This window comes from Ranitomeya variabilis, chromosome 5 (assembly GCF_051348905.1).
Source record: "Ranitomeya variabilis isolate aRanVar5 chromosome 5, aRanVar5.hap1, whole genome shotgun sequence".
Classification (NCBI taxonomy): domain Eukaryota; kingdom Metazoa; phylum Chordata; class Amphibia; order Anura; family Dendrobatidae; genus Ranitomeya; species Ranitomeya variabilis.
Genome location: NC_135236.1, coordinates 417,946,328 through 417,963,180, shown reverse-complemented (window position 1 = coordinate 417,963,180; position 16,853 = coordinate 417,946,328). Strand labels below are relative to the sequence as shown.

Genomic DNA, 16,853 nt, shown 5'->3' with positions numbered 1-16,853 from the left:
AGAATATGTTCGGCGAGTCAGCTCATAATCTGTGTAATGGATTCTGTTATATTTGATGGGAAAAGTAGTTCTGCATGCACTATACAAAGCTAAACGATGAGTGACCTTGGCCTTATGGGTCATTGGGGACGTCTAGAGATGCAAACATTTTTTTTCCCTAGAAATACATTAAGGCAGTAAGCATGAAAATTCTGAGATTTAATGACCAGCAGGGTATGTAAGTGATTGCCAGATCCTTGAGTGGAGAAAATATGTATCGCCCCAGTAAACCTAAATATCTGGCCGCAGTGTACAAGGATGACATATTGACTAATAAAGATGCAATGCAGTTAATCTCCTAAGTGTCGGTAGTTAATTACAAATTATCTCAGCAGTGAAACTGAGACTCGATTTTCACACTTCTAGACGAACAGGAGAGCAGCGGAGCCATCATTTACACAGTGGAGCTGAAGAGGTACGGCGGGCCCCTGGGAATTACAATTTCAGGCACTGAAGAACCTTTTGACCCAATTATCATTTCAAGCCTTACTAAAGGTGGACTCGCGGAAAGGTAATATATCTGTCTATCCGGTTGTCTGTCTGGACAGGATGCAATTTATTTTATTATATTTATGTGCCACTTTGGAGAAATCTTTATTGCCAGTCTGTTATGATATTCTGAGTTTGGAATCAGAATGACATAAAAGAATGTTTACTTTCCTGTTATTTATGGAGCTCATCATATCCATTTGTGCAGGTCTTCACCTGTGTCTTTTATCTATTGCTTCAATGGAGCTCTTTGTTGCCAGACTCGTAGAGAACAGATATTAAGAGCTTGTTATTTGCTCATCTGCTGCTAATAATTTTAGAGATCCACAATTATAATAATATAGGCAGCGAGCTAGCGCTGGACATAATAGAAAACACTTTGCATTTATACAATGGCTTATTTAAAGTGATGAATTGGTAAATGTGATGATGAGTCATTCTACGCTCATTAACAGGAAGATTTTACTGCAAGAACAAAAAGTCTGATTTAGAAATGCACTTGCAAGTTATTTTTGTTCTATTTTAGATTAAAATTAATAAAAAAGACGTGCTACTTTACATCACTAGTTAAGTTTCTGTTTTTCTTTTTATAGAACGGGTGCAATCCACATAGGGGATCGAATTCTAGCCATAAATTGTAACAGTCTGAAAGGAAAACCTTTGAGTGAAGCTATTCATTTACTGCAGATGGCAGGAGAAACCGTCACTTTAAAAATCAAGAAGCAAACAGATGGTAAGCCAGATCATTGGGGAATGCGTGCAACAGCCTACATTGCAATGTGGATCAAAAAGAGACGTCCAACACGCAATTACATGAGTAAAACCATGATCCTTTAGGGTATGTTCATATACAGTTTTTTGCGAGAATTTTGGCATGTGAAATGTACATTTTCCATGCCAAATTATGTGCAAGAAAACCCAAACAACTTACCAAACATAGCCCATTGCTATTTATACAGCAGTGTCACTTATTGAAGCAGTTTGTGGGTGTATTTTGTAAAAAAAACAGTCTCTTGTAACCAGGGTCTGACTGGCAAATTGTAGCCTGGCCCACAAATTGAGGCAGCCTATCTTTAGCCTGCTTATCTCAGGCCAATGTAATAAAGCAGCAGAGATAGCACACTTTAAAAATAATGGTGGCTGGTACATAGATACAGAATTAGAACGGAGCTTACAACATGTATGCCTTGCAGCGCTGGAGTCCTGGGTTCAAGTCCCACCAAGGACAACATCAGCAAGGAGTTTGTATGTTTTCCACGTATTTGCGTGGGTTTCCTCTGGGTTCTCCAGGTTCCTCCCGCATTCCAAAGACATACTGATAGGGAATTTAGATTGTCCCCATCAGGGACAGCGTGGATAATGTGTGCAAAACTGTAAAGCGCTGTGGAATATGTTACCGCTATATAAAAATAAAGATTATTATTATGTATACAGCACATGACATGGAGTGCACCTGCACTGGATTATTTATCTCCCGTGATTCAATCCAGCCCTCAACCTCTGTTTTAGGCTAAAAAGTGAGCGTAATTCACACTCCAACACATTCAACACACCCTGGTGTCTTAACTCGCTGCCACCACTTATCAAACACACGGGGTGATGACTCCCCAAAATATGTTACTGCCAGACAGTCAAAAGGTCACACACTCTCTGAAAGGCTATTGGATTCTTTTAGATCATACAAGGTCAAACTTATTAAAGATTTTAAGCTTCAATATAAAAATAAACAGTGATTACAATAAATATATAAAAAAAGGTAAAAATAAAACGACACACACATATGCAAAACCGTTCTAAAATAAAAAGGAGAAACAACAGAAATAGCTTAACGTTTTAGTCTACAGTTATCATCTGTTGTCCTGAGGGAAGGAGAAGTGAATCATGGAGCACATCCGCCTTCCAGGCTGCCCTCACATTTGAACACTTCTCTTTGTGTCACCCATCTTTTTATAGTCTTGATCATAGGGTCATATTTACAGGGTGACCCTTTTTAAGGATGCTGTTTGTAAGTGGATGACAGGCTAAACTGTGGCATTTCAAATCTCTTCTGTCTCCCTATATAGACAATAGGAAATATTCTGCATTTGCTAACCCCCCTTGAAGCTCAGCATCCAGGAGCTAAGGTGCCAGCTTTGACACCTCCAGCAAAAGCCCCTTCCCTTACAATATGGTATATCCAGTTTCACCCTTTTGTCAACTAAATGATATTACTGCTGTTACGCTTTTTCCTTATGGATTATATATTTCCTTCACACTGTATAAATATGGGAACAGAACCAAAAGCTTACTACAGAGATTCCTGAACAGAACCAGGCTTACTACATAAGTATGGGAACAGAACTGAGCTTACTACACAAATATGGGAACAGAACCAAGTTTACTACACAGATATGGTAGCAGAACCAAGCTTCCTACACAGAAACGGGAACAGTACCGATCTTACTACATAGATATGGCAACAGAACCAAGCTAACTATATAGATACAGGAGCAGAAGGAGCAGAACCAAGCTTCATAGATAAGGGAACAGAACTGAACTTACTGCTTAGATATTGGAACAGACCCAGTCTTAAGATACATGTCACAGAATAGAACTGAGCAAACTACAGAGATTTGAGATCAGCATCAGATTGAGGTCCTTTTGCACACCCACATTAGAAAAAAAAAACACTTTTGCAAACTTTTTTTCATTGAAAAATTAAAAAATATCCTGGAATGTTAGACTATTGCTAGGATTCGGCTGTTTTCACACTTGCGTACTGATAACAATGTTTCAACTTGTTTCTATTCTGCTTCTTTCACTTCCAACCATTGAGAGAAGCAGAAGAGAAAGCAGAATGATCATTTCCTATGCAAATTTCATATAGAGCGTTCATGTGACCAGTGTGGAGAGTGTAAATACAGTGAAATCCCAAGGCCTTCTTCACATGTCCATTTTGTATCTTCGTATGCGGTCTATTTTTTAAGGTCCGCAAATACGCATTGTATTCAGTGGTGGTGCGTACATGTCAGGTTCTTCACACGGACCATGTGTCTCTGTGAAAAACCGCAGACATGTAAAAAAAATTTGCCCAGCACTGGCAAAATGTGTGCTGCACCCGTGCACACTGATGGCACCTGGAAACAAGCGGTACAGTTCGCATTGTCCCTGAAATAGGCTGACTGCTGAAGACAGCTCTTATAATTTGCTCGCGCTGATCTCAGTGCAACCAGGAGACAATGATGGGAATTGTATTCAGCAGCAGCTGTGTACCTCCTGTGTAAAATAAATAAAAAAAAACAGTGTGGGCTTCCGTGCACTTTTCATAACCAGCAGAGGGAATGCCCATGGCTGGGGGCTGATGTTATAACCTGGGATAAGGGAAAATACCCTATAAGGTTCCCAGGCTATTAATAACAGCTCACAACTGTTTGCTTAGCCTTCTCTGTTGAATTTCTGTAGGACCCCTGAAAAAAAATTACATAGGGTCCCCCTATAAATTCAAACCAGCAAAGGCTAAACAGACAGCTGTGGGTTGATATTAATAGCCTGAGAAGGGGTCAGAGATATTGCCCCCCCTCCAGGAAGTTACCAACATCAGCCCTCGGCCACTACAGAAATGGCCCATCCATAAGATGTGCAAAATCTGGCGCTTAGCCTCGCCCTTCCCACTTGCCCTGTGGCGTTGTCAAGTGGGGTTAATATTTGTGGGGTTTATGTCACCTCTGTATTGTTGGGTGACATCAAGCCCACAGGTTAGTAACGGAGAAGCGTTTATAAGACGCCTGTCCATTACTAACCCCATAGTTATATTTCAAATAAACACACAGCAAGAATAATGTCCCTTATTTGAAATAATACAAAACACCCTGTGTAACACATTTATTTAAAAATGAAAAACACAATTATACTCACCTTATGCCCATTCAATTCAAACCCTCGTCCCCTGTAGAAGACTGAAAAAAAAATAAACATCCATATACTCGCCTTACACCCATTCCAATGAAGCCCTTGTCTCCTGTAAAAAAAAAAAAATTATAAATCACCATATCACTCGCCTGTCTGACATACTTTCCCATGCCATAATCAATCTCCGCGATAACTGCTTTACAACCTGGGCGGTGCCAAGATGCGACAGTCCAGGCTGAAAAGCAGGATACACTGAGGTGCTGCGAGACCAGCTACAATCACGAGTGGTGACATCATAGAGTTCACCGCTGGTCATTGTAGCTGCATTCGAACATTTCACTGTGAGCGGCACAATGAACTGCAGTGACCTCAATGAGATCACTGCTAGCACCGTGAGAAAACTATGTTGGACTCACTGTATACAGGAGGATATGTGTCACTTCATACTGTATATAGGGGTTTGTGAAGGCTCATGTTGTATATAGAGAGGCTATGTGAGGCTTATATTGTATACAGGGGATTATGTGTGGGCTCCTACGGTATAGAGAGACTAAGTAGGGGCTCACACTGTATACAGGGGGCTATGAGGGGGCTCATACTGTATATACAAGTGTTATGTGGGGCTCATACTGTATGTAGGGGGGCAGTGTGTGGGTTCTTACGGTATATAGGGGAATGTCAGCATACTTAATTCAGCTCAATATTAAGTGATACAGTTATGGTAATATTAGTATTAAATAGTTATAATTAATGTGACATTAATAATGAGTAATATTGAGCAGAATTAATTTCAGCCTATGGTTAGGCCCTCCACAACAGTCACTGCCTCTCATGTGGCAAAAATGAATTGCCTAAATTTTATTCATATTTGTTTACCCCGTTTCCATGAGAAGATGAGAGTTGCCACTGAGCTGGAGTTGCCGCTGACCATTTGCCTGGTCTCATGCGTGTGTCCTAGTCTAATTACCAGGACAGATGCACAATACCTGGCAAGCAGTTGACAATACCATATCAGAGGCGCAGGGCGGGATCATCACTTAAACCTAAGTTTCTGTTTTTATTATTGCCATCTACCTGCTTGCCACAGCCAAACAGTACTTTCATAATAAGTGCTCTTCTGCCTTAAGTTTATGCAAAAAGAAAACACCTTTTCTATTACTTTCAGATGCTAGTCCGAAGGCATTTACATCATCTGGAAGAATCAGTGAGCTTTGTGATGCTGAAGATGACACTCCAGTTACACAGAAGTCCAGCAACCTTTCAGATATTTATTCCACCACTGTGCCAAGTGTAGACAGTGCAGTCGAGTCCTGGGATGGCTCGGCTGTGGACACCGCTTACGGAAGTCAAGGTAAATAATCTGTGTTACTTGGGTAAACTACAAATGTGGTGCAACATTCTTGTGGCTCCACCATAACCTGATAGTTGTCACTGTTCGAAGACTGTCCAATATGGGTATCAGTAAGGGTATGTTCACAAGTGGCATATTTGCAGCATTTGGAAGCCTTTTTCACCATACAAATGTATAAACAAATGTAACTCCTTAGTGATAGTTAGAATAGGCAATTTTCTACTGACTTTTATATTTTTTCTCATAAAAAGTAAATGAATATAATTTAGAGCTGTGATTTTTATATACTTATATATATAGCTTGTGTGATCTTTACAGTTTGCAGGGAATAAGTACATACAGCACTATGCAAAAGTTTTAGGCATGTTTGAAAAGACTGCTGCAAAGTAAGAATGCTTTCAAGAAAAGAAGTATTAGTTTATTTTTATAAATTAAGCGGAATCTGTTGGCAGTTTTTGCTATGTAAACTGAGGAGAGCATAAGGTAGGGGTTAAAATAGAGTTCAGGAATGTATTTCTTATCAAGCTGTATACTGTTTACTTACAATGAAGGTTTTCTCATCAGGACTTTATCATTGCTGTGACTAGCTAGCTCACAAGCACTAGTCCGACTCCACCCCCTCCGGTGATAAGTAGCTCTCTGTCAATAGGCAATGTAAATGCAGAGCCTGATGTGGGCAGGGTTAGTTTTCTCAGGTCCGCTGCATGCTACTTCTAAAAACTGATTGTTTCAGAACGTCTGCACCCAGTAAACTAAGTGATACATGGTTGGATTCAGGGTCTCTTTTCCTACATCATGCTGCTTTCAGATGAGTTAGCAAAAACCTGCTGACATATTAACTTTGACAAAATGCAAAGTGAATGAAAAAAAGCCAGAGGTGAAATATGAATCAAATCAATATTTGGTATGACCACTCTTTTGCATTCAAAACATCATAAAAAGCAACAATTCTTCTACGTAGACTTGCACGCAATTTTTGAAGGAACTCTGCAGGAAGGTTGTTCCAAACATCTTGGAGAACTGACAACAGATCTGTGGATGTTGTTGCAAATTCTTCTGTCTTTTCATCTAATTCCAGGCAAACTCAATGATGTTGAGATCAGGGCTATGTTGGGATCGTATCATCACTTCCAGAACTCCTTGATCTTCTTTACACTGAAGATAATTCTTAATGACATTAGCTGTATGTTTGGGGTCATTTTCCTACCGCAGAATAAATTTGGAGTCAATTGGATGCCTCCTTAATTCTGTTGGAAGATGAATTAGTATCTGTCTTTCTCAACTTAAAAATAAGTGAATTAACTATGTACGAAATATTTGAACTGGGGTTCAAATAAAAGGCATCAAATGCTCTAGACTAAAATGTTAATCTGTAAAATATTTGGCTGTAACAAAAGGTAGTTTGTTTGCTGATGGGATGGAGAGAGGTTCAATGATGAGTGACTGACTACAGACAACAGTGAAGCATGGTGGAGGTTCCTTGCAAATTTGAGACTGCATTTCAACAAACGAACTAGGGAATTTAGTCAAGATGACTGCAATGCTAAGTAATATAGGCAGATACTTAACTATCATGCAATACCATCAGGGAGGCATCTTACTGGCTTCAAATTTTTTCTGCAGCAGGACAACAACCCCAAACATTCAGCCAATGTCACTAGGAATAAGGTTCACTGAATGCACTAAAAAAAAAACGAAAAAAGCAACTTGTGCTTCAAAGTGCCAACAGTTATATATAATAGACACACTATACATTTGTAACTAATGCGTAGACTCTGCTTATATTTAACTGCTAAATATAAAACAGAACCCGGCACTCAACTTTGTAGTGAGGTTTAGACCAGCGGTGGGCGCCGCGTCTGCAACATTCAAGGTAAAGGTTAACCCCCGTTCTCTTACACAATGCGGATGTTGTTTCTCTTATACCAGGCCCATATCTGTATTACATTTTTGTATCCAGGCGGCATTCACCCTGCGCAGATGATCTATATCAGACTGCAATATAGCCTATTGGTAGGTTCTCACCTTCTCCACCCAGTCCACCTCTCATGACCGCTCACTAACTTTAAGCACCCGATTTGTGTTATAGGCATTTTTTGCTACTACACCCCTTGACTTCGGTATAACTGTTTATTATACCATATCGCTTAGTACGGTATGTCGTCTCTATCCATATGCTTTGATTGTGCCTCGATATATTTTCTTCTATACTAGCACCATCTTTATTCACTGATTCGCTGCAATGAAAATATCCAAATATATGTATATTTTCTTATATACTGTATACTTTGTTTGCCTTATGTCCTGTTTTTCTTTTTTCTCTCGTTTTTTATAATCGATATGTTCTATATCTATGTATATTTCTACAGTAACTGACGAAGGTCTCCTGTTGGGACCGAAACGTTTAATGCTACTATTTGGGATTGAATAAAATCACCTAAACCTCACTACAAAGTTGAGTGCCGGGTTCTGTTTTATATTTAGCTACGGATTGGGAACCTACCCTGGCACCCTTTAGTCGCTGTGCACACGTTTATTATACACATATATTTAACTGCTGGCACATTGAAGCATCATAGTGTTTCTTTTTATTGTATGCAGTGAGCTTTAACTATGACCAATTTTTTTCTACTACTTATTATCATTTTCGGATATAGTGAATCTGGATTTACATGTGTTGTTCGGAGGGTTATGGTTTATTACATCAACTGGGGGTCTATTTTGAATACAGTTTGTGCAGGACCCTTATCTAAAGTCCAGCAGCCATTTTATGTGTTTAGTACCTATCATTAATGGAACGGCATCGGGGGTGAGTATAGCTGTGAAGCATTTGTCCAAGTAGTGGAGACAACCCCTTCACACCTATACTCATCCCCGATGCCATTCCAGCTGTGTGGGCACTCGTGAGGTTATTACATTGTGCACTCTGCACCCAATCTGTCTTTGGACGTATTGAACATCAGCAGGCAGTCAGGGCTGTGGCTGCTCTCTGACTTCCTCTTGATGTTCGATTTGTCCAAAGGTGGTGACAGTGATGCTGGCGGATGCAGGGGACATGTGTTATAACAACCTCACAAGAGCCCCGGGAATCTGAGTGCCGACACTGCTGGAATGGCACCAACACACAGGAGGGGAGTATTGGTGTTTTTATTTTAATAGGGCTAAACATGAGGAATGAGAAGGGGTTGTTGAAGTAGTGGATTACCCCTTTAAGAAATATCTTTAGCATAAAGAATAGCAATGAGTCCTGAAAGTGTCAAAATGGCCCTGAGCTCAATACATCTGAGTTTATGTGTGATTACATTAAGAGTTAAAGGGATTTGTGCAAACCTACATCCACGAAAGATTTGTGGATCGTTGTCCAAGATGTTTGGAACTACCTCCCTGTTCCTTCAAAAACTGTGTGCAACTGTATCTATAAGAATTTATGTTTTGAAGGCAAAGAGTGGTCACACCAAATATTGATTTTTATTTTATTTAGCTTTCTCTTTTGTGCACTTGCTTTGCTTTTTAATTGATAAGTTATTAACACTTCTACTTTTTAAAGAATTCTTACGTTGCTGAATTTTTCCCACACCTGCCAAAGACTCATGCACAGTACTGTACAACCAGTATTAGGAATATTCAGGCCAACGATGCCACAATTATAAAGCACATAGGAAAGAGGGCAGATTCATATGGTGCAGCTGCTTTTTCCCGCATAAGTCACAAGTGTATGTATACTGCCTCTGGCTGAAAATGGGAATGTATGGTCCATACTAGAACCTGGGACTGCATTTAAAGGGGTATTCCCTTCTCCAAGATCCTATCCGAATATGTAGTTGTAATAATATTAGCAAATATCTTCAATTGGAAATGTAGTATAGTACTTCTGATAACCTATGTCGCTTACTTCATGTGCCGGGCATTGCATTAGCTTAGGTATCCATGGTTACTACATTTCTCATTGGAGATGTTTGCTAATATTATTATTATAACACCTACTATATATTGGGGTAGGATCTTGGAGATGGGAACACCCCTTTAAGTTCCATTTGTCAGGCTTATCCACTACTGTCCATTTATCTCAGGGCTGAATATGGTGCTGCATAGAAGCACTGAACTGCAGCACAGAGGATGTAAGGACTTAATGTGATATTGTGCAGCCTGGTGCAAGAAGCTTTAAGCCTCATTCAGACATCGAGTGTTTCACGTGTGCAACAAAAATGGTACGGCTGACCTCAGTGTTTGGTCAGTGTGTCATCAGTGTTTTTCACGTATGGCTACATTACTAAGTGAATGAGACAGACTCCTATCCTTTACAATATTAACTCCATCACAACCTTAGGATTTTCTGTTTTTACATTTTAATTTTTCGCTCCTCTCTTCTCAAAGCCATAACTTTTTTATTTTTCAGTCAATATGACCATTTTCGTGTGGATACGATATTTTGATCGCCTGTTATTGCACTTTATTGCAATATTGCAGAGACCAAAAAAACAGAATTCTGGCGTTTAGATTTTTTTTCTCGTTACGCCGTTTACTGATTGGATTAACTCCTCTTATATTTTAATAGATCTGGCGTTTCTGAACGCAGCGATATCAAATGTGTATTTTTTAGAGTTTTATCTTGAATGGAGCAAAAGTGTGGTGATTTGAATTTTTATATTTTTTAAAACATTTTTTTAACTTTTCACTGGCTTCAGTACTCTCCTTAGGAGACTTGAATCTGCGATCGTCTGATCTCTTGTGCTACACATAGCAGGGCTTCAGACTATGCAGACTCCGGCTGTCATGCCAACCTATCGGCACCTCACAATTATGTGACAGAGACTGACAGCGACATTTAACACGTTAACAGCCACAGGTGGATTGCGATTCCACCCACAGCCATTACTGGCACTGGTACTGATCAAATCTGCTGTCATGTGCCTGAAAAGATGCGGGCTCCGGCGCTGAGTGAGGCGACCTATTACTTACCTATACAGTATAAGTCCTAAACGGGTTAATCACAGTCAGAACACGGACTGTACACTCGTGGCATCCATGTGTTGTCAGAGATTTTCCTGGACCCATAGATTTTTTTTTTTTATGTTTCCGTCATTATGGCCATGTGAGGGCTTGTTTTTTGGAGAATGAGTTGTACTTTTGATCAACACCATTGATTTTACCATATAGTGTACTGGAAAACCGGGAAAAAAATTCCAAGTGCAGTGAAATTGCAAAAAAAATGCAATTCCTCAATTGTTTTGGGGATTTTTTTTTACCATGTTCACTGAATGCTAAAACTGACCTGCCATTATGATTGTCTAGGTCATTACGAGTTCATAGACACCAAACATGAAGGCGCTGAGTGACCGTTTTGGTGTAGTATTAGTAAAACTGCTGTGAATGTTTTTTTTTTCTGGAGTTCACACTGTTATCACTGTATTTAAGCATAGAGATACCAATGCATTTAAATAAGGACACAGCTCTGGACAGCAAGATCAGGGAGCTGTGATTAGCAGATTTTGCAAGATTTATAAAAGCATCTCTTCAGAAGATGAGAGGGAGGAGAAGTGATGTGAGCAGCTAACTGCTGTATAGGAATCAGTGGGCTGAAGAGTGCTGACTGGGATGTTAGGAGTTAACTTCTCTCCTGGTATCTAAGGACTGTGCACTTTCTGGCAGGGTCTGGAGGCTGGGAAAATGGAAACTAGCTGTGCACTATAAAAGATAAAAGCTGGTATTGCAGGAGAATAACAGATAGAAAAAGAAGTCCATTGCAAACCTGCTTATTTTCATGCTGCGTACCTAAACTTTAGAATACTCCTTTAATGTGTCTTGAAAATGACAGATTTTAAATGCTAGTTGTCAGTTTTCAGGTTCCTCTGACTTTTTCAGGACCTAATTTTCAAGCCTCTGGATTCAGTTTCAATGCATTTGAATGGAGAAACCCAAAGCAGAAGGGCAGTCTGTCGCCATTGAATAGGCCAATCAATAATCACTTTCAGGATACAGGACTTAGTGATGATGAGTGGGAAAGGCCAGCAACCAGTGGGTAAGTTCTGCTCTTTTCTTAATGATTGCGGGTTTACGTGAGCAATGTACAGAACAAGTCCATCCATTGCCAGAGGTGTGAAGAGATCTCCTCGTGCCATCATATTTTATACTCGTACCGTCTCCTTTTAATTACTGCTGACATTTAGAGCACTCTTAGCTTTTCCTTTTTTAATTTAATGCTCTGACAGTTCATTTGAGTTCAAGTGAAAAATGCTAGAAAGGGAGATTAAAATGCTCTGTGTGATGGATTTGGCAGAAATTAACTTGATTCCTATGGAGAAGCTTTCAAGTTGAGTGCTTTAGTGCATGTTCCATTTTTACATATGCTGCTGCCAGTCTATAGAAAGCTGCTCCAGGGCACTGACAGGTTGCTGGGTGGCAGCTCTATGATGGTGGAGAACTGATGCCCAGCAGAGATGGAAGCCAAGTTTGTCCTGTATATATACCCTGGTCCGCTGCATGCTACTTATCATGTGGCACTGGTCATTTATTTCTGAACATTACTTTTTATTTTCTTTCTCATTTTACTTGTATTGTAAATCCAACTCTGCTAGGACTAACGATTTCTGCTGGTTACCTTGAGATTGACGGCAATGCAAAGTGGCGTATTGTCAGGGAAGCTGCAGCCACAACCTTGTGTAGGTCAGTAAGCTAGGAAGTCACTGCAGCAAAGCGGACTATACCCCCAAAATCAGACGTCATTCATTCCTTAATGGAGTCGTCCACCTTTGAGGACATTTTATCCTTACATGCATATATTTTGTGCTACGAATAAAGTTTGCAAATGGGTTTATTTTAAACTAACTGAGAACTCATCAGTCAGCCCACTGATGGTCTGAAGGGGAATTGAAAAAAAAGAGCTTGTAAACGCAAGTTGGTGCAAAATTGTTATTGAGAGCCAATTGCAAAACTATTATTTACCCTCAAATATAAGCATTTAAGTTATTTAAAAAAAAGTCCTTACTGATGCACTGCACAGAGCCAGCTAACAGTCGGTGCTGTGACATGCTGTGCGCCACCACTCTGTACTGGAAGTGGTGACCTTAGCCACGTCACACTGTCTGTATGGCTGAAAGCCAGCAGCTCCAGGGAGAAATATAGATCACTTTCAGGAGCTGGACTTCCAGTGCAGCACCTTTCTAATGCTATTAACCTGAAGATGAACCCTATATCTGCAGGTTCATAGCACTTTTTGACGTTACAGGTTCCCCTTAAAATAATGACTTTTACAACCATATATTTTCACCATCCCATGGCTTTTGAGTGAAAAAAAAAACCCTTTGCATTTCAAATGCTCTTTTTGCCTATAGATTCTATGCAGACCTACAGTTGTGTGAAAGTGTTTGCTCTCTTCCTGATTTCCTATTTTTTTGCATGTTTGTCACACTTTAGATGTTTCAGATCACCAAACAAATTTAAATATTAGACAAAGATAACACAAGTAAACACAAAATGCAGTTTTTAAATGATTGCCCCCTATAAAGGGAATCTGTCACCCAAAAATTTGCCTATAAGCTAAGGCCACCAGCATCAGGGGCTTATCTACAGCATTCTGTAACGCTGTAGATAAGCCCCCGATGTAACCTGCAAGATAAGAAAAACAAGTTAGATTATACTCACCCAGTGCGGTCCGGTCCGATGGGCGTCGTGGTCCGGGTCTGGTGCCTCCCATCTTCATGTGATGACGTCCTCTTCTGGTCTTCACGCTGCGGATCCGGCGCAGGCGTACATTGTCTGCCCTTTTGAGGGCAGAGCAAAGTACTGCAGTGCACAGGCATCGGGCCTCTCTGACCTTTCCCAGTGCCTGCTCATTGCAGTACTTTGCTCTGCCCTCAACAGGGCAGACAAAGTACGCCTGCGCAGGAGCCGCTGCAGGAAGAAAAGAAGAGGACGTCATCATATGAAGATGGGAGGCGCCGGACCGCAACGCCCATCGGACCGGACCGCAACGCCCATCGGACCGGACCGCACTGGGACCGCCCCTGGGTGAGTATAATATAACCTGTTTTTTTTATCTTGCAGGTTACATTGGGGGCTTATCTACAGCATTACAGAATGCTGTAGATAAGCCCCTGATGCTGGTGGCCTTAGCTTATAGGCGAATTTTGGGGTGACAGATTCCCTTTAACTGGTTGGGCCACCCTTAGCAGCAACAACTGCAAACAAGCTTTTGCGATTACTGGCAATCAGTCTTTTACAACACTCGAGGAATTTTGGCCCACTCATCTTTGCAGAATTGTTGTAATTCAGCCACATTGGAGGGTTTCTGAGCATGAACTGCCTTATTAAGGTCATGCCACAGCATCTTAATCGAATTACGGTCAGGACTTTGACTAGGCCACTCTATAGTCTTTTGTTTTTCTTAAGCCATTCATAGGTGCACTTGCAGGTGTGTTTTGGATCATTGTCCTACTGCATAACCCAAGTGTACTTCAGCTTGAGGTGACAAACGGATGGGCTGACATTCTTCTTCAGGATTTTTTGGCAGACAGCAGAATTCATGGTTCCATTTACTACTGCAAGTCTTCCAGGTCCTGAAGCAGCAAAACAGCCACAGACCATTACATCACTACCACATTTTACATTTATTTTTATATGATGTTCCATTTCTGAAATACTGTGTTACTTCCACGCCAGATGTAATGGGAAATACACCTTCCAAAAATTTCAACTATTGTCTCGTCAGTCCACAGAGTATTCTCCCAAAAGGTTTGGGATCATCAAGATTTTTTTCTGGCAAAACTGAGACAAGCCTTTATATTCTTATTTGCTCAGCAGTGGTTTTCATCTTGCAACTCTGTCATGCAGGCCACTTTTGCCCAGTCTCTTTCTTATGATGGATTCATGAACACTGACCTAACTGAGGCAAGTGAGGCCTGCAGTTCTTTGGCTGTTGTTTTGTGACCTTTTGAATGAGTCGTCATTGCTCTCTTGGGAAATTTTGTTTGGCCAGACACTCCTGGGAAGGTTCACCACTCTTCCATGTTTTGTCATTTGTGGATAATGGCTCTCACTGTGGTTCACTGGGGTCCCAAAGCTTGAGAAATGACTTTACAACCTTTTCCAGACTTACAGATCTCAATTACTTAGTTTCTCATTTGTTACCTAATTTCTTTATATTGCAGCATGATGTCTGGCTGTTGAAGATTGTTTGGTCTACTTCACTTTGTCAGGCAGGTCCTATTTAAGTGATTTCTTGATTGAGAATAGGTGTGGCAGTAATCAGACCTGCGTGTCGCTAGGGAATTTGAACTTAGCTTTTCAAAGATGTGATAAGCCAGTTAATTTATATTTTTTAATGGCGGTGAGGGGGGGGCAGGCATGCAGGCAATCACTTTTTCACACAGGGCCCTGTAGGTTTGGATTTCTTTTCCCCTTAATAATAAAAACCTTCATTTAAAAACTGCATTTTGTGTTTACTTGTGTTATATTTACATTTGTTTGGTGATCCGAAACATTTAAGTGTGACAAAAATGCAAAAGATTACGAAATCAGGAGGGGGCAAACACTTTTTCGCCCAACTGTATGTGTCTCAATAGTAACAGACTACAAACATACTCGTTGTAGTCTAGATCTTGTAGCTATCTTTACTCACTTGCATTATCCTCTGCTTTTTCTACAAATATTATTTAGGCAACATAGTTTTGTGTCTGCAGTTTCTATATAGCACTAAGAAAATGTCAATGAGAACAATTTGTAAAGTTGTTTCATTTTTCATCTTTGCTATATTAGCACAATAAAACAATGCTCATAAAGGTGGGTATAACAAAAACTGGCTATTTTTGACCTGTTGACAGGTGAACTTTGAAGGCTCTTATATAGTGATGAGCGAGTATACTCGTTGCTCGGGTTTTCCCGAGCACTCTCAGGTGGTCTCCGAGTATTTGTAACTGCTCGGAGATGTAGTTTTCGTTGCCTCAGCTGCATGATTTACAGCTGATAGACAGCTTGAATACATGTTGGGATTCCCTAGCAATCAGGCAACCCCCACATGTACTCAGGCTGGCTAGCAGCCGTAAATCGTGCAGCTGCGTCAACAAAAACTAAATCTCCGAGCAGTTACAAATACTCGGAGACCACCCGAGCGTGCTCGGGAAAATTCGAGCAACGAGTACACTCGCTCATCACTACTCTTATATTATTCCCGCTACTCCTTAGAGTACCCGTATATACTTGAGTATAAGCCAACCTGAGTATAAGCTGACCCCCCTAATTTTGCAACAAAAAACTGGGAAAACTTATTGACTCGAGTATAAGCCTAGGGTGGAAAATGCAGCAGCTACCGGTAAATGTCAAAAATAAAAATAAATACCAATAAAAGTAAACTTAATTGAGACATCAGTAGGTTGTGTTTTTGAATATCCATATTGAATCAGGAGCCCCATATAATGCTCCATACAGTTTATGATGGGCCTAATAAGATGCTCCATATACAAATATGTCCCATATAATGTTCCATGCAGTTTTTTATGGCCCCATAAGATGCCCCATATAATGCTCCGTGCAGTTCATTATGGCCCCATAAGATGCCCCATATAATGCTCCATGCAGTTCATTATGGCCCCATAAGATGCCCCATATAATGCTCCATTCAGTTCTTTATGGCCACATAGATGCCCCATATAATGCTCCATGCAGTTATGGCCCCATATAATGCTCCATGCAGTTATGGCCCCATATAATGCTCCATGCAGTTATGGCCCCATATAATGCTCCATGCAGTTATGGCCCCATAGATGCCCCATATAATGCTCCATGCAGTTATGGCCCCGTATAATGCCCCATATAATGCTCCATGCAACTATGGCCCCATAGATGCCCCATATAATGCTCCATGCAGTTATGGCCCCATAGATGCCCCATATAATACTCCATGCAGTTCTTTATGGCCCCATAGATGCTCCATATAATGCTCCATGCAGTTATGGCCCCATAGATGCCCCATATAATGCTCCATGCAGTTCTTTATGGCCCCTTAGACGCTCCATACAGCATTGTGCCACATATAATGCTGCTGCACTAAAAAAAAAAAATGACATACTCACCTCTCGTCGCTGTTCCTCAG

The 16,853-nt window shown here is 40.6% G+C and overlaps 1 protein-coding gene across 10 annotated transcripts in view; it reads left to right on the top strand.

The window, feature by feature from the left end:
- Positions 1-16,853, top strand: part of GRIP1 (glutamate receptor interacting protein 1) — a 787,412-nt gene that overhangs the window by 752,892 nt on the left and 17,667 nt on the right. For all 10 annotated transcript variants that reach the window (XM_077265228.1, XM_077265231.1, XM_077265226.1 and 7 more), the window contains 4 exons: positions 406-550; positions 1,122-1,261; positions 5,582-5,767; positions 11,630-11,786. In XM_077265228.1, coding sequence (XP_077121343.1) covers positions 406-550; positions 1,122-1,261; positions 5,582-5,767; positions 11,630-11,786 — 628 coding nt within the window. The remainder of the gene's footprint in view (positions 1-405; positions 551-1,121; positions 1,262-5,581; positions 5,768-11,629; positions 11,787-16,853) is intronic.